Here is a 22993-nt window from a genome sequence, read left to right as displayed (position 1 = left end):
CCCCCCCCCCGCTCCCATTTTCGCTATTCAGAACATCAACCGCCACAGGCACTAGAAGTAACGGAAACTCGGTGCGCCTCCTTGGCGCCTGCGCCATCTCAACCTTGCCGCTTCGCCGCCGCGACGGCCTGGCGGTCGTTGTAGTTCTTGATGGCTTTCATTTCGGGTGGAAAAAGGGTGAGGGAAAACTTCACTTCCCAGCATGCTTCTCGTCCCCTCCCGTGTCTCTTCTGGGGCGGCTGAGACTTTTTTTTTTAGTGTATGTGTGTGCGTGTGTACATATATGTGCGAATGGGTGTCTGTGTGCGCGAAAGTGGGAGCGGCGGTAATAAGGTGCGTGTGAAGCCACCCCGGTCCCGGGGCGGAGTGGGAGTTTCTCGAAGCTACAAGTGAGTGGTCAAGAGTTACGGGTCGCGAAGGTGAAGAAACCCAGCAGAAGGAGATAACATGGAAAGTTATATCAGTCCGTAGGAGGCGGTAGTGCCGCCCTTCCCAGGGTACCGAGAGAGGGAAGGGAAGGGGAGGGAAGCCGAAGCGGAGCGGAGTGAGGCTCGAGTTAGAGGTGAGGGTTTGACTCGGAGGCACTTCAGCTTTTGCGCCAAAACGGCGACTGCCGCTTCAGGACAGATGTGACTGGGGGAGGTGTGTGTGTGTGTGTGTGTGGGGGGGGGGGGAGAAACAGGCCGACCCGGTCGCGTCCAGGTGTGGCAGGGCGAGTCTGTGAGTCTGAGGCCACATCATCTTCGCTCCCCTCAACCTCCCCCCTCCCGCCCCCAACTCTGAGGATGCTTCCAAGAAGAGTTGGCTGCTGCTTCGCCTTAAGAAAGCCTACTCCCTTTCTGAGGGAAGTTTCTTCCAGTTTAGTATAGCCGGAATCGAGATCTTAAAAAGATTAAGGGGAACTTTTTCTTTTCGAAATGCACAGACGCTCATAGAAGAAAAAGGACATCCCGAGAGCCTGGAATGGATCTCTCTGCCTGCCTTGGCCCAAAGATTTGTAAAGTGTATTAACAAGCACTGGTAAAGGTATAATTTCCCTGTGGAACTTTTCTCTCTCTCTTTCTCCCCAGTTTTCAGTTTGGCAGATTTGTAGCTCAGGCCTTGGTGCTTCGTGAATATGTTTCGAAGAGTGATTGGTGGAGCTTTCAATGATAGCCTGCTCGTAGTGGGTTTACATGGAAACAATCACACCGACACTTGTGAGTTTGAGGAAGTGGCGCATGGACTACTAGAGTAATTTTTGGTGAGGGAGTGTAATTAGGAATCTTTTTTTTTTAATTAAGGATGTTTGCAATATGATGATAATCTCATAATAACGGAGCGATGGTTGTTAGCCATAAGCTGTGAGTAATGTTTGATTGGGAAACAATGGTGTCAACAGAAAATGGAATGAGTCAATTCTGATGGGTGATTTTTCTTTATACATGACATCTACAAACTATGTTGGGATAATGCAGTTTCCAAACTTAGGTGGCCACTGATAACTTTACCAGAAGTTAACCGCGTTAGAGCAGTGATGCAGATTGGTAGTAAAGAGAAAAATCATGACTTACAAGCTACTTTCCACTTTTTATTTTTCAGTCATTTCTTATGTTTGAAGTTTATCAAATACAGATTGTATTACTGGTAGCAAGTCAGTTCACATTTTAGGGTCTGCATCTCAGTTGTCTGAATGAAGTATGTTAGTCATCTCAGTTACATTATTTTGTGTTATAGAGAGCTTCACATCGACAAGGTTGTTTTTTTTTAACCAAAGACAAATGAGCTTAGCCGAATTCAAATTTCCCTCCAAACAAGCATATGTAAAGTTGAGTTGCACAAACTCCTTTGTTATCTGCATCATTGTGCTGAATAATCTTTCTTCTTACTGCTGCAGTGTCTTATCCAATGTATGAAAAAGATATAATTGGATATTGAAAATTAGGGACAATTTAAAAAGCAAACAAACTTTGTGGCTCTCCTCTCCTTTTGTTGGTTTGGCAACATTTCAGTTGTTGTAGTTTCTTCTCTACAGTGTGGCTACTATGGAGCTTGCCAATTTGTCCATTGTGCAATTGAGATATTTCAGCAGCCAAACAATATCAGCCTTAGACTGCAGAGGAAATCACAGAATAATTACATTGTGGTTATAATTCATATGGGTCTTTATTAAAGATAAAGACTCACGTGAAGTCTAGGATTAAGATAAAGGATGGGGTTTGTCTCCACCATAGTAGAAGCACGGAGAATGAAAATATGGAAGTCTGCTTCAAATTCTTGGACCCAGAAGAGGCAAAAAAGGTTATTTAACTGGTTAGCAGTGAAAGGGTTAGCTTTTAACATTTCCAATGTGAAACTAATCACTTGGAATTTATTTAACTATGAGTGACCTATTTTTGAAGAAATGTCAATACAAACGGCTATTAAAAACAATATATGATATATTTTTTCTGAATTTAATTTTGGTGCTACTGCAGTTTTGCATGTGAAAGAGACATTTTTAAATTGAAGATGTAATCTGACTAGAGCGGTTGCTCCTTTCACATATATAAATATTAATTCTAAAAATTTAATATCCAGAAGTTATAAAATGTTGTCTGCAATGTGGAACTTGATGTTCAGCAGCCCTTGAGCTTGCCAGAGAAGAAAGTAGGAAATAAATAAAATAAAAATGATAGCAATTTTTCTTGACTAAACTTTTTTCTTGATTAGCTTGATTCACTGCTTTTGTGCCTTATACTTGAGAATTTCTTTACCACTTGTTAAGACAAACATTTAATTATATGACATGAAAAAGTTTTTTTAAATGTAAATATACAATAGTTAATTTAAGTGAATCTATTTTTTTCTTTACACTATCCATTTTAGCACATACAAAACTAGTATTGAGAACAATAAAATATTAGTCTTATAATTTTTATAATAAAAATAACTATAAAAAACTGAAACATCTGTGTCTTGGATCTCATGCAGGTTGTTGCAGCTTCCTCTACTTAGCTGGCTTTTTCTTCAAGTCAGAATGCTTCTGCTAAAATTTATCTCTGTTTTGGTCAGGTTATATGGTCAGGCTATATTTATTCTAGATTGTTCAGCACTGTGTAAACAGCATACAGTAATTATGCATGAAGATAAGCCTTATTGAAAATTCTATTGTTATCTTCTTGATTTGTTGAAGATCTCACTGGCACACAAATGAATATGTTTTTTCTACAAACCGTTTTCTGTAATTGTAGTTTTGGAGAATGTGACAGTGTAGAGACCTTGAAAAGTCAATAATTTATATCCATTTATGAACACTTTAAGGAAGTTTAAATTTGCTATCTTGTCTTTGGTTCTGTTTGTGTTAAAGTTATGTAACTTTGTTGCTTAATCCACTAAGAAAAATCTTGTTCTAACATTGAACTGAATCCAGATTTAGTCATGCTTAGAGTAGAATTGTTAAAACATTAGGACAAAGTATGATTACATCTGGGTGAAATCCACTGTAAATAAATAAAATATTGGATAAATGCTCCGAGTTTAATATAGCCATTACTCTACATTTCTTTACATCTAAAAATGTTATTTCTTAAGAAAATATGCAAAAAAATTGTCTTATAAAACAATACATGCTTATTTCCCTTGAATGAATGAACTATTATCTGAAAAGGGCATCTATTTCTATTATTGGTGTCAAGAGATATACATTTTAGATGTTTATGAAGATGTATATAATAGTATAAATAAGTACATATTATGCATTTAACACAATGCAATTTACTCTAAATAATCTCATTTTGAATTGCAACTTTAGTGTTGAATAGCAGAAGTAGAATGGCAACATATATTTATCAGTGTGAATTTCATTCCCATATGGACTTTGTTTCAAGTATTTTCTCAAGATTGGAAAGCAACATTCTATAAGTCATGAATGGTTTCTGTTAGAATAATGTCTTGCTTCTTCATTATGTTCAAGAGATGTATGTTCTGAATATGCAAATGGTGTTTCATTCCATTTATTTCTGCAGTTCAACATTTTATTAAATATGTAATCCTAACCATAATATGCTACTTCTTAGAAGTTTGTGGTCACAGCACAACTTTTGAAATATAAGAATGCATTTTCAAAATCAGAACCAAAAGAATTTATTATTGAATTTAGATAATGTTGAAACTAACTCATAATATTCTATATGGTCTTGCTTCCTATCCTAAACTAAGGTCAGGGCAAACAGGGTTTTTTTTTAATCATCAAGGTTATATACATCTCTTTTGGCTAGTGACTAAATTGTAATTTAAATTAATTTTTCCTAATGATTTAAACCATGATTTAAATTGATTTAATATTTAATATAATAATATTAAGTTGATTTAATTTAAACCATAGCTCACCCCGTTTTGAACCCACATAATGCTCCACAGTTCTCATTATGGGGACTAGTAACTAAATTGCAATAGAAGATAATAGTGCAGTAATTCCCAGATTTTTGGGGTCAATGGCACATTTGGAATTTTGAGAATTTGGGCACTCCCATCAAATGGCTGTCTTGGCCAACAAACAATGCACAAACAGGCAAGCAAGTAAAGTTTCTTGCCAACTCTTGCAGCCTCCCTCTACAAGCTATCATATGATCATTTTATTTTCTTTAGTAAATAGCTCTTTTTATGTATAATATTTCATGAGAGCATCCATGTAAATGAAAAGCTGACATAGCTTTTTTCCCAGTTGGAGAATTGTTGAGGATTGATAACTACATGAAATCAAAAATGCCAACACACTGCACTTTTAAAAGTATATTATATTGGGTTTCCTGTAATTGCAGGAAAATGTAGCATTACTGCACAGAATGTATCTACTTTGTATCTGTGTTCTAGATACAAAGATCAAAGATTCAAAGAGCACATTCCTGCTCTTGTTTTGAGAATAGTTATTTTTAATTTCTCCAAAATTACTTTTCCTATAACTTTCTATAATCAGTAACTCAAGGAAATTTAAAATTATAATATAGAGAGAAAGTTGACCTCTGTAAGATTGTTTACCCATTTAGTTCAGGGTAACTATCAGCAACCTTCCAGGCTCTTTCAGATCCCTTGATAAATGATCACTTTAAATGAATATGTCAAGGATTGAAAAGCTTGCATAAATGGTACCACACTTTGCTCCTTCTGTAACAGATATAACAATAAAGGCAATTTTTTCCCAATAAAATGAAAGCAGAAATTGTGACATGAGCAATGGTGAATGTAGTATTGTTTCTGGTTTTAACTGGAGTGAAGATTATGTAATGTTGTTAATATATGTGATATAACATGTTATTTTTTTCTTTTTAGGCAGTTCATAGCGGTTGAGAATGCTGCAGACCATCAATGTGAACCCAACACTTCTGTTTGATATACACATTTTAGTACAAATTTTGCTTTTTACTTTTAAAAGATGAACATTTTTCAGAATATGAAAACTTGGAAATAATTAATGTTCTCTTTTTTCTCATCATTGTTAAATGATAAAAGAATTCCTGAAAACGGAATAGCATTATTCAAGGCAATACTTATGACTTGAGACACTAATTATCTTTAAAAAACTGAAACATATGAACATTTAATGTAACTATTCACATATTGAATTGTGAAGTGCACTATTTCTAAGTGGGGCAATTTGATACTACACTCTCCATGCACAAAACCAACTCTACAGTTGTCTCAAAAGCAAAATGAAGATCCTCTGTGAAAAAATATTGTATATTTCTGTTTCTAAAGTGAACAATTTCATAATGATGTAAACTTCTCCCAATATCTGGATGTGGTGCTAAAGACAACTCATTTTTGACACAAGCTGTACAAAGAGAACCTTTCCTTAAAATAACTTCTAGCCAAATTTATACTCCTCAGCATGCACAGAATGAAAAGGAGAGTGAAGATGATTTAGACAAGAGGATATTTCTTGAATCATAAAAGGAAAATGTGAGATTCAACTTGCAACATTGCAGAGAATTTTTTTTGTCTGTATGTTGAACAGGTCTTGGTGGATTTAAATCAACTCAGATGTCATCAAACGAATCTTCTCCTCCATCTTTACAGAAGTTTTCTCCATCTGTATCTCATGCTGCTGCTCCACCTACCCCATCTTTATCTTCAAGTCCACAATCTGGAGACTCAGGCCGACTTTCCAATGGCAGCTTCAGCACACAAAGCCTCACCAACTCCAGAGGATCTGTACATGGAATCTCTTTTTTGCTGCAGATTGGTCTCACTCGAGAAACAGTTACAATTGAGGCTCAAGATCTCTCCCTATCTGTTGTTAAAGACCTAGTGTGCTCTGTAGTTTATCAAAAGGTACAGTAGAACACAGAGTTTTACTGATTTTAATGATCATGCTACTGTTATCTTTCTCCCTCCTTAGGTATTTAATTCAGGTTTGAATGAACATCCAGGAAGAGCAAAAATTAACATGCAAATTCTTATCTACATTGTCATCCATGGTGTCTTCCATATTTTGAGGATTTGATAGCATGAAACTTTTTCTACCCATTAGTACTGCATTGGAAATTTATAATAATTCTATTTCAGAATTCCAAATTCTGTGAAAAGATTATCTGAACATAGAAGGCTACAAGAGTTTATTGTCAATATGCAAAATGAACAGTGAATGGGATGGGAATGTAGGGACAGAATTTGCTTGCTTGCTGTTGTTCAATCCTTCTCTCATTTGTTTGTTAAAGCCTTGAACAATTGAATAAGCTTTCTGTGAATAAGAAAATATAGATTGATTATAGATGGATTGGGGAGCCAGTTTATGGTAGCGGTTAAGCATCAGACTAGAAACCAGGAGATTTGAGTCCCACCTTAGGCACAAAGCTAGTTGGTGACTTTGGGTGAGTCACTCACACTCAGCCTAGGAAGTAGGCAGTAACAAACCACTTCCAAAATCTTGCCAAGATAACTGCAGGGACTTGTCCAGGCATTGACCAAGATTTAACACTGATTCAAAGGGACCAAACAAACAAACAAAAAAAAAAAAGAATAAGAATAAGAATATGCATTTATTTATTAAATTTATATACTGCCTATCTTTCTGAAAAGCCACTCTGGAAAGCTTACAATTAAAATCTTAAATATAAAAAATATTAAATACATTAAATACAAAGACAAGAGGCAAAAATGGCAAGATGAATATGGAGATGGCCATTGGAGCAACCCTGTCAAAACCCCAGGGTAATTGGCAGACCCAGTTTTTATGCTCTTCTGGAAGGCCAACAGGCTGGGGGTGGATCTCACCTATATTCCATAGAATGGGGGGCCACAGCAGAAAAGGTTCTTCTTTTACACCTCACCAGCCACAGCTTTTTGACCAAGAGGGTCCACAGCATGTCCCTTTTACCAGAGCGAGTAGGATGGGCTGATATCATTGGGGCAAGACGGTTCCTCGGATAACCTGGATTAGGATTTAACAATGCAGTCCTTTGGTTGTCTGTTTAATAAATAGTACCATTGAGTTCATTAGATTTTTATTCACATGTTACACAATAATAGGCTTGTAATCTTTAGTGGAATTATGAATCTTGGAATATATTGTTTATTTATGTCATAGGGAGGATTTAATTTAAAATTTAGCATCATGGAAAGTTATTATAGTTTGCACATGATTGGCAATTTTTCATCCAAGTGAGTATTTGTATAATATGACTTGATTTATACTTCAGTAGTAGTATAGCATCTCCTTCAAAATTGGCAGGTTGTATTAGAATGAATGCAGCAGCAGAAAGTATGGTAGATTGAGACCCAGGTGTATGTTGTATTTCTGATACTATTTCCTCACAGAAAGTTTAGGAGTAGGCTTTAAATTTAGTATTACACCTTGCACTGCTGAGAAAAGCAATATAATATTTATATTCATAAAGAGAGCAGGAAAAGTGTGTGTGATTCACTGGGATTCACACTCAGTTTGTCCCTGGGAAAAATCTTACAGGGAAAACATCAGCCCAGGGGTGCTTTGGTGATTTGCCAAAAGTCAGACAGGAAATTTCTTCATCAAATGAGTATTTGAATGTAATCTTTTTACAACCAAATTCAGCATCTGGGCATCTATATTACATTAATCTTTTTAGATAAGAGCTCATGAACTCTGGTTTATCCTACATTTGCATGTACCAGCAATATAAAATAAAAATGCTAGTATCAGAAAGCCGGACTTCCTTTTACTTATTGTGGATTAGAGTGTAATCGGTTGATCGGACATAGGATCTAACATATCCTATGTTAAAAATGTATGCTTATTAACTTATGATTTGAAAATTGTATTATAGTATTTGCAAGTGAGATTTTAGTGGAATTCCCAAGAAATTATTACAGATAAATTTGGCAAGTAACAAAGCTGGTTTCTTTTTGGTCAGCTTGGAAGTTTATATTACCATTTGTGTAGTTCATTTCAACACTTGGACAACATACTTCATTTTTAGGAGAAATCTTACATTTATATCTTACAGTAAACATTCCTGCTTTCAAACTCATTTCTCATGTATATGCATACTTTAGTTATTCTAATATTGTTAGCTACCACTATTCTTTCTGTATAGATATTGGTTATATTTTTTCTTTATTCAGGCTTTTAAGTTAGTATCTTCCTGTTGATTCTTGGCAACTTCCAATTGTACAAGCACTTGGCTAAAGTTCAGAAGCATGTTATAGGAAGCCAATTGTACTCTAAAAGGAGTATAACTTTGGATTCTGAGTTTGTCCTTTCCAGTTGGCTTTAGAATGGTATATATGAACGAAAGCTCTTATTATGCCCATAGCAGCTGCAGAGTGAGCATATGTTCCATATAGACAACACACTTCTGATCAGGAAATAGGGAGGAGGGGTGCTTATATGTGGTGGATTTCTTTTTCATAAGGATTTTTGCAGCTGGTGCACAGGTGGCAGTATGACTCCAGTTGCATAAGTAGATCTCTCAAATGGATTGGACCATTGTAATCTTTGAGATGTACAACACAGTTTTAAAATAATATTTTAGACCATGTATTTAGATAATATATGTGTTATGAGAATATTTCACAAGAAGCTATATCGATCATGAGAAAAAAGTAATATTGAGATAATATCTTTATGCAGTGTCCAGAAAGTATATAAAATATTGTAAACATTTAACTTTCTAAAAGTTTTTAATCAGGCAAGTGAATTCACAACCAGGAAAGAATAAAGGAAAAAATAGGACAGATATTAAAGCAATATGCTTACAGGGTTACTAATTTGGATTTCTGAGAGAATTGGCACACCTTTAGATGGATATTCTGATATATAGAAAATGTATTGTGTTCAAGATTCATGGGGAAAAAACAGGAAATAAGAGTTAGTCACTCAAATGTGGCAATATTAAATCCAAGCTACTAATATAATCTGTGTCCATCATTTGAGAAATACATTGAGAACAGAACAGAAATTGATTAGGCAGCTGTTAAAATAGTTTCAATTATATAGTCACTTGCCCAAAGTAACTTGGTTGGTTTACATGCCTGGGGCGGCTAGAACTCACAATCTTCTGGTTTTTAAGCCAGCATCGTAACTATTATACTAAACTGTCTCTCAATTGGTAGACTTCTATGATGGGAGGTGGACCAGGGTAATTAAGGAAAGTTTTCTAAGGTTATGGATCAGTATATCAGGAGTCTAAAACCTATCAGAATACTATACAGAATACAGGATAATCAAGGTATTAATCTGCTGGCAAAATGAGAGCAATTTCAGTATTCCATGACAGTAGATAATTCTAGAGGCATAGCTCTATCCCCAGAGCTCTGCTTGATTCCTACATATTGAGATTCTGGTAAAAGATTTCAGAGAAGGGCTTTCTTTGACATAGTTACTTTTCTTGCCTTTCATTTTTTGCCGTAATCATTTTTTTCTGTTATCTGCTTTCTTTAATGTTTCCTCTTCTCTCTTCTGTCATCCCTTAAAGTGGTGTTCTCTATTATCTTCCCTTTTATCCAGTCTCATATACTCTAATCCTTTGAACTGCCAGAATTCATCTGATTCTGCATTTTTCTGTTTTACAGTCCCTTTTCTCACATGACTCATCCTTTCTGCTGTTCCAGAGAATTCTGTCTTCTATTGTTAATTGACTTCTTCAAAAAGCTACATGCTTCTAATACACCTATTCATGCTTCTGTTAAAGATTTACTGTAATATTACCTTAAAAATATCCTTTTCCTTAAGATATGCTGCTGAGTTATTTTTTTTTTTTCATCTTGCTTTAAGAATTTAGCACTATCTTACTATTGCTCTGCATGTGTGAAAGCTAGCAATGGTGTTCTGGATTTACTTATATCAAATTGTTCATTTAAAGACCCAACAGAAAGTTACCAGAAGTTAACAGCATTAGAGCAGTAATGCAGATTAGTATTAAAGAGAAAAATCATGACTTACAAGCTACTTTCCACTTTTTATTTTTCAGTCATTTCTTATATTTGAAGTTCATCAAATACAGATTGTATTACTGATAGCAAATCAGTTCACATTTTAGGGTCTGCATCTCAGTTGTCTGAATGAAGTATGTTAGTCATGTCAGTTACATCATTTTGTGTTATAGAGAGCTTCACATCGACAAGGTTGTTTTTTAACCAAAGACAAATGAGCTTAGCCGAATTCAAACTTCCCTCCAAACAAGCATATGTAAAGTTGAGTTGCACAAACTCCTTTGTTATCTGCATCATTGTGCTAAATAATCTTTCTTCTTACTGCTGCAGTGTCTTATCCAATGTATGAAAAAGATATAATTGGATATTGAAAATTAGGGACAATTTAAAAAGCAAATAAACTTTGTGGCTCTCCTCTCCTTTTGTTGGTTTGGCAACTTTTGTTGTAGTTTCTTCCCTACAGTGTGGCTACTATGGAGCTATGCATGTGTGAAAGCTAGCAGTGGTGTTCTAGATTTACTTGTATCAAATTGTTTAGTTAAAGACCCAACAGAAAGTTATGACTTCTGCCTTAAATTTTTTTTTTTTCGTTTGACAAGATGACTCCTACAAAAGTCTTAAATAGTAGATGAAAATTGAACAGTTTTTCCATGCTTTAATCTTTTCCCTAGAGAAAGTGTCTTTTTGCTTATTAATCCTGGCATGATTCAGTTACGGGTTTTATTCTGCTTTCATCTCTTGCATAACAATTGTTATTATAATACTTAATATTTAATTTCTAGCTAACTTGACAAAGACTTTAAAAAGCTTATGTGTGTTTCATTCAAATAAGTATGTTTCATTACAGATATATATGCTCTTATTTGTAAGAAATGGGACACGGTGGCTCAGTGGCTTAGAAGCTGAGCTTGTCGATCGAAAGGTTGGCAGTTCAGTGGTTCGAATCCCTAGTGCCGCATAACGGGGTGAGCTCCCATTACGTGTCCCAGCTTCTGCCAACCTAGCAGTTCGAAAGCATGTAAAAAAGGCAAGTAGAAAAATAGGGACCACCTTTGGTGGGAAGGTAACAGCATTCCGTGCACCTTTGGCGTTTAGTCATGCCGGCCACATGACCATGGAGACGTCTTCGGACAGTGCTGGCTCTTTGGCTTTGAAATGGAGATGAGCACCACCCCTGGAGTCGGGAACGACTAGCACATATGTGCGAGGGGAATCTTTACCTTTACCTTTATTGGTAAGAATAATACTGTTTTGACGAATAAAATAAAAAATCCATTAATTGTAAGTTTTTCTGCTCATATTTAGCAATCTCATCATAGCATAAAATGGTGTAACTGTCAGGAAATATTTGTAAGGCACCAGGAAATGTAATGTACAATGTTGTATCTCAAACATTCACTCGCATATGACTAGATTGCAAATATGTGGCAATGTTTACCATTTGTATTATTTCTCTTTGCTTGAATAATTTTGCTTACCTCAAGAAGGAATAGTATTATGGTTATATATTTATATAAAATATTGATATTAGGGGATTTGATTATTTATTTTCAATCAAACACAAATATTTAGAGTCATGCAGAAAAACAGAAAATGAATTTAAAAAGAAGATATATCCCTAATATATCATCAATACATCTATAATATTGAGTACGAACTACAGTAACAATTGAACAAAATTTAACAACTCTTCTATTGATTGCAGAAAACTTGTTGTCTTACATGAATGGGAATAGCCACCTCTTTTGAATTACCATAGTTATTAGTTAGGTTGAGTGTTATTAAACGAGCATGCTGGCTGTATAAAAAAAGATAAATGGAAAAACATACTATAGGTAAAACAATTTAGCTTCTTTGCTTTTGGACAAGAATATTTCTGAAACTTCAGTAGCCAGTCAAGTATAAAAGCTCACAGAATATAAAATGTTGACAATAATTAGCGTGGGAAGAGTCTTTTAAACAAGCCCACTTCAGAGAAGATAGGGCTTGAACTCAGTTCCTTTAAGGAGGATTGTTGAAGAGAAATTGCCTTAGTTCCACTTCTGTGACTAAACAAAGTCAAACATTGATAAGATAAGCTGGAGAATTTTGAGATTGATCTATATCTTTTCTTCCCTTGTAAGATAATTAGTAATAGGAAGTTGTCAGTGAAGAATATAGATTGTCCTTGATAGGAACCACTGGAACTGAAATTTCAGTTGTAAATCATAGCATTCATAAATTGTGGCATCCACTTGACCAGGCCTAATTTAGGGTGGTCATTAAACAAATTATGTGGTCATAAATCTGAATCTATTCTCTGGAATGGGCTTTTTTTTTTTTTTTTTTTGCCAGAAGTGGCAAAAAGCATTGTAAATAACGGTCATGTAAGTGTGGGAGACTGCAACCAGTCCCAGATATGAGCCAATTACCAAGCATCTAAAATTCATTCATGTGATTGGGCTGTGTGTACGACATTTTAGGATGTCTGGAAGCGCTTTACAGGCTGTAGAGCACTGTTTCTAAGGCTGTTGTAATTCCAAACCGTATTTAACAATCAGTAGTAAGTCAGGGACTACTGTAATTTGAGCAGGAAATTAAGATAGAAATTAAGACTAAAAAAATAGATAATACCCTGTTTGAATATTGATCTTTGTGCTTGAAATCTGCTTTGCTCCTCTATCAAAATACTGGCTGCATCCTCCAGCTAATAATTTTTCATGAAGATGTTTAATGTACAGCTGTTTAATATACAGGTAGTCTGCAACTTACAACCATTTGTTTAAAGAACATTCAAAGTTACAACGGCACTGAAAATAGTGACTTCTGACCGTTGCAGCATTCCCATGATCACCTGATCAAAATTTAGGCACTTGGAAGCTGGCACATAGTTAAGAAAGTTGCACTGTCTTGGGGTCATGCAACCTTCTGACAAGCAAAGTCATTGGGGAAGCCAAGTTCACTTAACAGTCATGTTACCAACTTAACAACATCAGTATTTAACATCTGTGGCAAGAAAGGTTTGTAAAATGGGGCAGAACTCACTTAACAACTGTCTTGCTTAGCAGGGGAAATTTTGGGTTCAATTGTGGTCATGAGTTGAGGACTACTTGTAGTTAACTGGGTGGTGTTTATTATATATTCTGTTATTATAAAAAGCAAAATGGCTGTGTAGACATTCTATATAATTCAGATGAAGTCCTAAATGAGCAGATGCTTAAACAAAAATCTCTAATTTTTCTAGGACTAAGAGGACAGCAGCTTGGAATTTCTTCAGCTTCTTAGATTTTCATTTAAAGCAATGTTTTTTAATTTTTTTAAATAAACCTTTCTTACCCTTATGAGAAATCATTCTTCTCTATACATCAGACTTAACTTTATGAGAACTGTTTCTCCTTATGTTGGACTGAGAATTTCCTTATTTTTTTAACTGTTTCTTTGAAACTGTTTTCCATTGTTGTCTATTTGATTTTAATGTATGGAAGAGATCTGTAAGGAAGAGATTTCAGATTTCACCTATCTTGTTTTCATCTTTTCTTATAAATCTAATCCTTACATTTCTAAAACAAACACTCAATATTTGTGATTTTCTTTAAATGTGATATATTATTTAATGACTAAAGTTGATGACTTAATGAAATATAAGAATCATAGGAATCAAAATTTATGAGTTTGAAAATGAAAATATAAAATAATTTTTAAGTATTTAAAAGTGTTATACTTAGTTTGAGTGTTTCACTTTAGCAAAAAAAAAAAAAATTCAAAGGCTCAACTAGGTATGTAACTTTTTATATATTTATCTTCGTAAGCAACAGTGAATTGACAAAACATTGTAAATAGAATTTCTATAAGAAATTTTCATTCAAGAAAGGAAGTACCAGGGATTGCTTTTCTTTTTGCAATCAAGCAAAATGATTAACAGAGCCATCCCTTCAAAATTATACATTTGAGAAAACAGTGCCATAAGTATGCTTTTTTAGGCGCTCGAATGCTCAAATTGTATAAGTTTATAGTTTCCCATTGTCTCTTCAAAAGTCATATATTCCTGTCGTGACATAAGTATAATTTTATTAATAAAAACAAAAGATAGCAAGCATGAGTGCAATTGTAATGGTTGATTTTGATTTTAAAAGTTACTCGAGCATTGCATTAAGCATTGCCTCTATAATATAGCAAATCAGGAGATTGTATTTTGAAATTGGGTTATGATAGTTGGTAATCAGTTGCAATTTTTTAAAATTCTAGTATTGTATAAATTAGATTATGATTTACTTTCAGTGTTCTTATCTTGATATAATTTTATTTAAATTAAAAAGTTTATTTATTGAATTTATATTCTGTCAGTATCAAATGTTTGACTCTGATAATTATTAGTCGCAAAAACTTAGATGGCAATTATATAGCCTCTGTTAGCCTTAGTCTCTACTTTCTCAAGGAAGACTATAATATCTAGTATAAGGAATTCTAGTTTAAATCATTTCATTCTTCTTGATTTATATAATATCATCTTTACCAAGCTCTTAATGTCCTCACAAGAAGAACGCAGATATCATTTAATGAAGGACAGATCTTTAGATGTTATATCTAAGTTCAAAAAGAAGAAAAGGAATTATGGGTAAATCAGTTTGATATCGTTTGATTTCCCCGAAAATAAGACCCTCTCTTATATTTTTTTGAACCCTGAAATAAGCACTTGGCCTTATTGCTATGCGCTCAAAAGCCTGATTGGGCTTATTGTCAGGGGAGTCTTATTTTGGGGGAAACGGTATTATTATTCTGAGCATATATTAAGAACATTGATCTGTAAGTGCTAAAAGTCTGGACTGCTCATGAATTTATCAAGAATATATCTTGACAAACTAATTGGTTGATAATTGACTACTTCTATAGTAGATGATGGGAATAATACAGAAACACTATGTCTTGATTTAATCAAACATTCTGGTTAACAAGTTAAACATGGTGGTGTGATAACTAACTGGGTGTACAACTGGCTTGAAATTTATACTGAAAAAAGATGGTGAGAAAAGATGAAAAGAATTCTATACCAGACCGTTCATCAATTGGGTCAACAAGGACCATGCCAGATGTTAAAAGTTCCTAGGTATTTGTTGACAAGTGGGCAATGGGACTCAGGAGCTAAAGCTGGTCAGGACCTAGCTCTGTAGGATTACTGAAAGAACAACAACAATAGATTAGACAAAAGAATATTGTGTTGGAAAATTGTGCCGTAATCACATATTATTAATTGGAAGCAACAAAGCCAGGGCTACTTAAAGCAAATGTTTGAACATTGGAAAATAATGTTCCCAGTCTCAAATATCACTGAACAACAATTAGCAGATCAAAGGAGATTCATTACTAAAAATAGAATATTCAGAGACATAGAGGCAAGAGATTCAGAAAAAATATGAAAATGAAATACCCCAAAACAATAGTAGAAGAAACTCAGATAAGAATAATTGTAAATATGAAGGGAACAGCTGATGTGAATTACAGAAATGATAACTTAGAAGAAGTAACAGCATCAGAACCAGTATAAGCCTCCATTGAAACAACCTATAAACTGATCCCCTGAAAGGAAGAATTAGAAGAGAAGATTATGTCATATTCAGAATTATCAATAGAAAGTACTGATACTTTCTTGAAAGTAGTTCCCTCATAAGATCTGGTACCTATAATGAATGATGTAAATAAGTTGCTTGCAAGGATTAAAATTACATCTGTCGAACAGACCAGTCAGCTTGCCTAAAGGACAGCAGTGGTGGTTACAGAAGAACTGAGTAATGAAATTAGAAAGCCACAAGTAAAATAATGTTTAATCCCAAAGTGGAAGATCAGACTGGAGGTTAAGGTAAAGAAATTAAGATCAGATGTAAATAGTTAAAAAAAAACATAAAAGAGATATTGACAAATGTAAGGAATCCAGACAAGTCTATTAAAAATATTGATTTAGCACCAGAAAAGTTGAAGAAGCTTTGGAAGTCAATTGGAAGACCTTATAAAACAACAGAAATAGTTAAAAGTTGAGTGAAAAAAATTAAAAACTGAACATCTCCTGGAAATGATCAATTGCATGGCTTTTGGCTCAAATATCTAACTACCTTGCATCCAGTTATAGCTACACAGCTTAATGAAGTTTTGCATAAAGGAGTCATCAGCAACTGGTTATTAACTGGCAAAACATCTCTAATTCAAAAATACTCAGCAAAAGGGACAACATCTGGAAATTATAGACAATAATAAGTTTGCCTACAATTTTTAAATTACTCACAGGCATAAAGGTGGACAACATTCAAAATTTTCTGTGGAGATTCTCAATCATCCAGGTCTTGGTTTTACCAAAGGTGCTATTTCCAAAAGACATCTGGACATTCTTGTTTTTTTCATTGAAAACGTTTTGCTTCTCATCCAAGAATTGAGAAGCTTCTTGGATGAGAAGTGAAACATTATCAAAGGAAAAAAACAAAATCCAATTGACTTTTAGAAAATGCACCTTTGGAACATTCAAGTTTATTTAGAAGGAAATAACATTTTTCTAGTAGAATAGAAAGGAAAAGTAGAGATACAAAAGATCAACTCCTGATTGATAAAGTGGTTTTGGAGAATTGTAAAAGGCAATAAGTTAATTTACACATGGTCTGGATTGATTATAAAAGCATCTTTGATTCATTACCAGATAGTTGGATCATCAAATGTTTGGAAACAATTGGTGTCATTAGAATTAAATATTAGAATGTGTATAAAAACGTTAGAAGGTACCGTATTTTTTGGAGTATAAGACGCTCCGGACTACAAGACGCACCTACCTTTTCTGGGGAGGAAAACAAGATATACGCTAGTCATGGATATGGGAAATAATATGAAATTTTACCAGTTTGGAACTGTTTTAAGTTTTTTTCTTTGCATAGATTGGTATTGTAATCAGAATCAGTAAGTTATTCAGCATGCAATCTGTTAGATGTAAAGCTTTTTTCCCCCCTCTCTTTATTTTCCTTCAGGTAACATTTTAATTAAGTTAGTGAAATGCTTTTTAAATTCCAGCTAATTGTTGATTCTAGACAGAAATTCTACAACAAAAGGACATAAAGAAGAAAATAAGGCTCATAAAACACTCACAATAACTCTGCCTCTGCCTCCCAGCAATTTGTCTTGCAGGAAACAGCAAACAGGCTGCTTTAGTTTCATTTTCAGCCTGATTATCACAAGAAAAAAAAATCTGCCTCCCAGCAATTTGCCTGCTGGCAATAGGCAATGGCAATCCCTGCAGCCTGAAACAGCTGAGGGTCAGGAGGCTGATCCAAGCAACAATCAACTGCTTGTACTAATCAGGCTGTGCTGAAGCTGAAATGAGCTGCTTGCTGCTTGCTGCAAGGAGGTAAATTGCTGGAAGGCAGAGGCCAAAGGGTGGGGGCTGGTGGGTGGGCCGGGCTACATTCAGACTATAAGATGCACCCAGATTTTCACTCTCTTTTTTTGGGGAAAAATGTGTCTTATAGTCCGAAAAATACGATATATAGAAAAAATATTGGAGCAGAGGAAGACAGAATTGATGGTTGGAAATAAAACAATTGGGCTTGTCAGCATTAGGAGAGGCATCTTGCAGGGTATGGGAAGAGCAACCATCCTAGTTGGGAGGAGATCTCAAGTGGGGAATTAGCCTCAACTCATTTTGTAAACACAAGGCAAGGTTTGAATTCTACACATGTGGATCTGTTTGTTTACACCTTACGCAGGGTGACTTTTTTGTCATTAACATGATTTCATTTTCAGTGATTTTGAAGGAATTAAATCTTGTCTGTCAAACAGCAAAAAAATGCTAACATTTTACATTTGCTTTATATGGCTGAACTGAAGATTTAAGGAAGATCAGAAATTGAAATACAGTCAGTGAGAAACACTGTAAGAATTTTGAGCACAAATATAGCAATATAATTTAGGCTAGAGAAATGTGCTGCAGTAGGAATAAAGTGGGGTAAAGACCACAAAGTAATTGAATTGAAATATTGAATGGCTAAACCATTAGGACGAAGCCTACAAGTATCTTGGCATTTTACATCAAGCATGCACAAGTTAGTATTTCTCACATCCAAAGAGTGAGAAAATTTCTAAAAATGGTGAATGGTGAAAACACCATCAAAGCCATCAATACCTGGGCCATACTTGTGATATGTACACTGCTGGAATTATTAACTAGACACAAACTGAACTGGACAGTTTGGACTGAAGAACAAGAAAACCGATGACTATTCACCGCACTACATCTCTATAGTGATTATACCTGTCCTGCCGAAATTGAGGCAAAACTGTCAAAAAAGAAAAGCAGTTAAAAGACAATGAAGAAGAAGCATTAAGGCAAGTTAAAAACGGGTACTTACTGTATATACAGGAAACAAAACATGAATATAGAAATAATTAATAAAAACATGAGAATCTGACAAAAGCATTACATGTTCAATTTCTACAAAATATTGAGGGGAAAATGGATAAAGATAAAAATCTGACGATTTACAATCGGAACACTGAAAAAACTGAAAATTTGATTTTAGCTGCACAAGAACATGCTATTTGAAATAATACAATCAAGGATGGAATTGAAAAGTCAACAAATGATTCAAAATGCAGATTATGCAAAGTAATGAAAAATTGGTAGGTACATATAGTTGAAAAAGTATTTGAAAATGATCAGGTTAAAATATTGTGGGATTTAGGAATACAGGCTGATGAAGTCTTGGCTCATAACACACCAGGTTTAATTATAGTTAAAAAAAAAGTGAATAATTTATATGGCAATATCGGGATAGTAGAGTGCCAAAGAATTGGAGAAGAATACAAAATAATAAGTTCTGAAAATCAAAATTTAAGGATTATGGCATAAACAGGTTGCAGTGACCCTGGTAGTTATCAGCACACTGAGTGCCATTGCAAAAAAATTTGGACAGTACTTTGCTCATTGACAAAATTTCCTTCTGTCACTTGCAAAAGACCACCTTGCTTGTATCCAGATATATCTGCTTCAAATAGAATTTAATTCGCAATCTAGAAACAAGCAGTTTCAGAATGTTTGAAATCTTATTATAAATATATGGTTACCATTTGATGATAACTCTGGGATCTGATTAATGTTGATAATGTTGATTCCATAATAAGCTAGAAGTAGTGTTGCAAAAAGTGAAGCATTTAATGATAAGCCTTAAAGCAAAAAATGTTTTGTTTTTTTTAAATTGGCAATGGTGACCTTGAAGCGGAAAATGGAAGGGTACTACAGTATAGCTATTTTTTTATATTTGGTAAACACTTTTCATGTTTAGATAGGAATTCAGCTTGTCATAAAATATGCTGGAGTTGGTAATGAGCTTAATCTATTGATACTTAGGTCCTTTTATTATGTGCTATTTCATAAATCTAGAAATGTTGCACATTGTGATGAATTGGTACAGGAGAAAAATATTTTCAATGCCAAAATTGCTAAGGACATATTTGCTAAGGACAAAGAATGCAGATGAGATCTGTTTTGAGAAATTATCTTTACCTAAATAAATAAAAGAACACAGACAAATACAAAAATAAAATTTCAGGAATATTTTCTTATGAACTGTAAACAGAATAGGATATTGAGTGTGAGCATATCCAACTGCCTACTTGACCATTTCTTTGAGAAGATAACACTTTTACAAAGCACAGAAGTGGAGTAACAAATAGGAAGCCAAAGGCACTAAAGACATGAGGTATGAAAAGAAAGGGAACTCCAAATTACTTTTCTTCTACTACATCCCTTTTTCTGATTATTTGTTCTTTAGCTGCTTCTTTCTTTTTGAGGTTCTCATCATGTCTGTTCAACCATACTATGTCAATCTTATTTTTCTCGAACTGTTCACTCCTCCATCATATATTTATTTTGTAATTCAGTCTTCATTCTCTCTCTACGAACAAATCAGCTCAATGTTCATATGTATGTATGTATGTATGTATGTATGTATGTGTGTGTGTGTGTGTGTATGTATGTATTTATTAAATTGATATGCTGCCTATCTTATTGTCAAGCGACTGGGTGGTTTACAACATTGTACTTGATTGGATACTGTTGTATTCAGTCTACATTTATTCAGCACTGATTTATTTTTAATCCTTTTTTTTTTTAATCTAACACATTTAATTATTCCATTCCTACTGCTTTCAACTTTACTTTTTGACATCTCTCAATTTCATATAACAAGGTAGGTAGAAGTTTGCACAGCCATTTTCATTTCTCTGAACGTTCATTCATCACAACAGATCATATACCATCTAGTACCTTTCATCCAGGCTTTGAACATTCATTTTCTCATTTATAGTTAATTATGGTAAAGTATAAAACATTCATTATATCCACCTAAAAATGAAGAAATGAAGCAAAAATATCTTGTAGTTTAGCAAATCTCATTTACAAGAAAGGCCAGACTACTCTCAGGATGTGTTTTTTTTATAATCCAGGAAGGATTAGCCCTTGAATTGGTGTATCACATAGTTTCTGTCTTAATTCTCAATATAAATACAGAAATATTAGAGTTGGCTATTTCACAAGAGATTAAAATGTACCGTGTTTCCCTGAAAATAAGACCCTGTCTTATATTTTTTGAACCCCGGAATAAGCACTTGGCCTTATTTTCAGGGAGGGCTTATTATTTTGGGGCATGCGGAGCAAGATGGGGCTCCTCTTGCTGTCTTACCTGATTTCCATCTCTGCGTTTAAATATTTTCAGGGAGGCCTTATTTTTGGGGGAGGCTTATTTTAGTGCATGCGCTCGGGCTTCTTATCACGGGATGTCTTATTTTCGGGGAACTAGGGTACTTGATATTTGTTTAACTGGGTACGTATATATTAGATTTAACTGTGATAACATCAACACAATATTTTTGTTTAGGTGTTTATTTCTTTTGTTTAACAATAAATGCTGTATGCATGTGTCAAGATTAATTGGTTTTATTGAAGTGGAATGTGTATATTCAGTAGCTTTATTGCATACAACATCAACAAAGTTTGATTCCATTTACTGACTTCAAATTTCTGAAGTATAAAGGCCTGTTATCTTTAAATTTATTTTTTAATAATCAAATATGCAAATTGTAATTTTTTTTATTGCCTCAATGGTACAGTTAGAAACTTGTAATGTTAGGAGACAATTTTTGTTGAAGCTTATAATATGACTTCAGAATGACCTTTTTTTCAGCAACAAATTACAGTTTTGTTTTTTGTGATTATGTTAGACAACACCTTAACAGTTTTATGTTAAAATAATAAATTATGACAGAGTAAATTATGGAATATTTTAATATAGATTTTTGTTTTTTTGTTATTGCAGTTCCCAGAGTGTGGGTTTTTTGGCATGTATGATAAAATTCTCCTATTCCGCCATGATCTGAACTCAGAAAATATTTTACAGCGAATTACATCAGCAGAAGAGATACGGGAAGGTGATCTTGTTGAGGTTGTTCTGTCTGGTAAGAATATCTGTTTTCAGTGCAATCCTTATGTTGATTATACCCTAGTATTACCATTGTTGGGAATAATTGTAATTAATAAATTAATTATTAATGTAATTAATAAATATTTTTAAATGCTCACACACTGCAGAGTTGATGAAATATTTTATGGAATTGATATTAAAGATGAAAACATGTAAACTCCTTTTTTAAAATTGGAAATTGATTCATCCTGCTTATTTAATGTAGTGACCTAATGTCATGGAATCAGTAGCTTTTTACTTTTGATTTCATGGGCGATTATATTTTAAACAGTATAAAATGTCATAGTTATATCCATACTGAAAATGGTATTTTTAAATTTTATGTAAAGGTATTTGTCTCATGGTCTTGTAGCATTTAAGGCATTGTATTCACTATATTGCCATTTTTTTTAGTACTTCAATATTCAGGAAGGCATTAAAACGTATTCTTTTTTATATATGTATTTTTAAAGCATTAGCTACAGTTGAGGATTTCCAGATTCGGCCTCACATGCTTTACGTTCATTCCTATAAAGCCCCTACTTTTTGTGATTATTGTGGAGAGATGCTTTGGGGCTTGGTACGGCAAGGACTGAAATGTGAAGGTAAGCCAATTAGTAACAATGAGTGTTATAAACAATGTTTCTGTCCTAAATCCCCAGAAGCAGTGTACAGTTATCGAGATTTTTCAAAAGCACGTTATTTGCATACCATAATCTAAGTTAATAGTTCTTTTCCTACAAGATGGATTTCTTGTCTAGTAAGATTTATGTTTGGTTTATGGTAAGAAATGATGCTATAAACTTTTGAATTCTTTGTAGAAGGTGTAGTGTATGCAAAAGTCCATGTTGGTGCAATATTAAAAATAATGAGATGATGCTGTGTGGGAGGATTTATCAGTGTAAATTATGTTTTATTTTCATACTTTTTATTTATTTATAAGTTATCTAGAACGAAAAACCTTTTCCACATATCTATTTCCTAATCATTATCAAGTTACTAATAACAAATGCTGGGTAAATTATGAGTGGGGACAGTTGGGAACAGCTTTTGAAGCAGCTGTTGAAGTCTGAAAAAAGTTCAGCAGCTTTAATAACTTGAAAACAAGTGTTTTGTATGCACTCTTGCACTTCTTTCACTGTGCATACAGAGTATACATC

The 22993-nt window shown here is 34.1% G+C and overlaps 1 protein-coding gene across 4 annotated transcripts in view; it reads left to right on the top strand.

Annotated features, from left to right (window-relative positions):
* Window positions 1-310: 310 nt before the first annotated feature.
* The window catches only part of PRKD3 (protein kinase D3), a 48048-nt gene continuing 25365 nt past the window's right edge, over window positions 311-22993 (top strand). For 3 of the 4 annotated variants that reach the window (XR_011599744.1, XM_070932522.1, XM_070932521.1), the window contains exons 1-3: window positions 5406-6291; window positions 21690-21828; window positions 22307-22438. Coding sequence is in view for 3 of the 4 variants with exons in the window: in XM_070932522.1 (XP_070788623.1) it covers window positions 6001-6291; window positions 21690-21828; window positions 22307-22438 (562 nt within the window). In the remaining variant the exon portion in view is untranslated. Of the gene's footprint in view, window positions 390-925; window positions 1027-5289; window positions 5364-5405; window positions 6292-21689; window positions 21829-22306; window positions 22439-22993 lie in introns of those variants that run through there. The other variant, XM_070932523.1, reaches the window with a different exon arrangement.

This window comes from Pituophis catenifer, unplaced genomic scaffold (genome assembly GCF_029215685.1).
Source record: "Pituophis catenifer annectens isolate HBS135680 unplaced genomic scaffold, rPitCat1.0.hap2 SCAF_1, whole genome shotgun sequence".
Classification (NCBI taxonomy): Eukaryota; Metazoa; Chordata; class Lepidosauria; order Squamata; family Colubridae; genus Pituophis; species Pituophis catenifer.
Note: the sequence above shows the minus strand (reverse complement) of the source record. Positions and strands in the feature narration are given on the sequence as shown.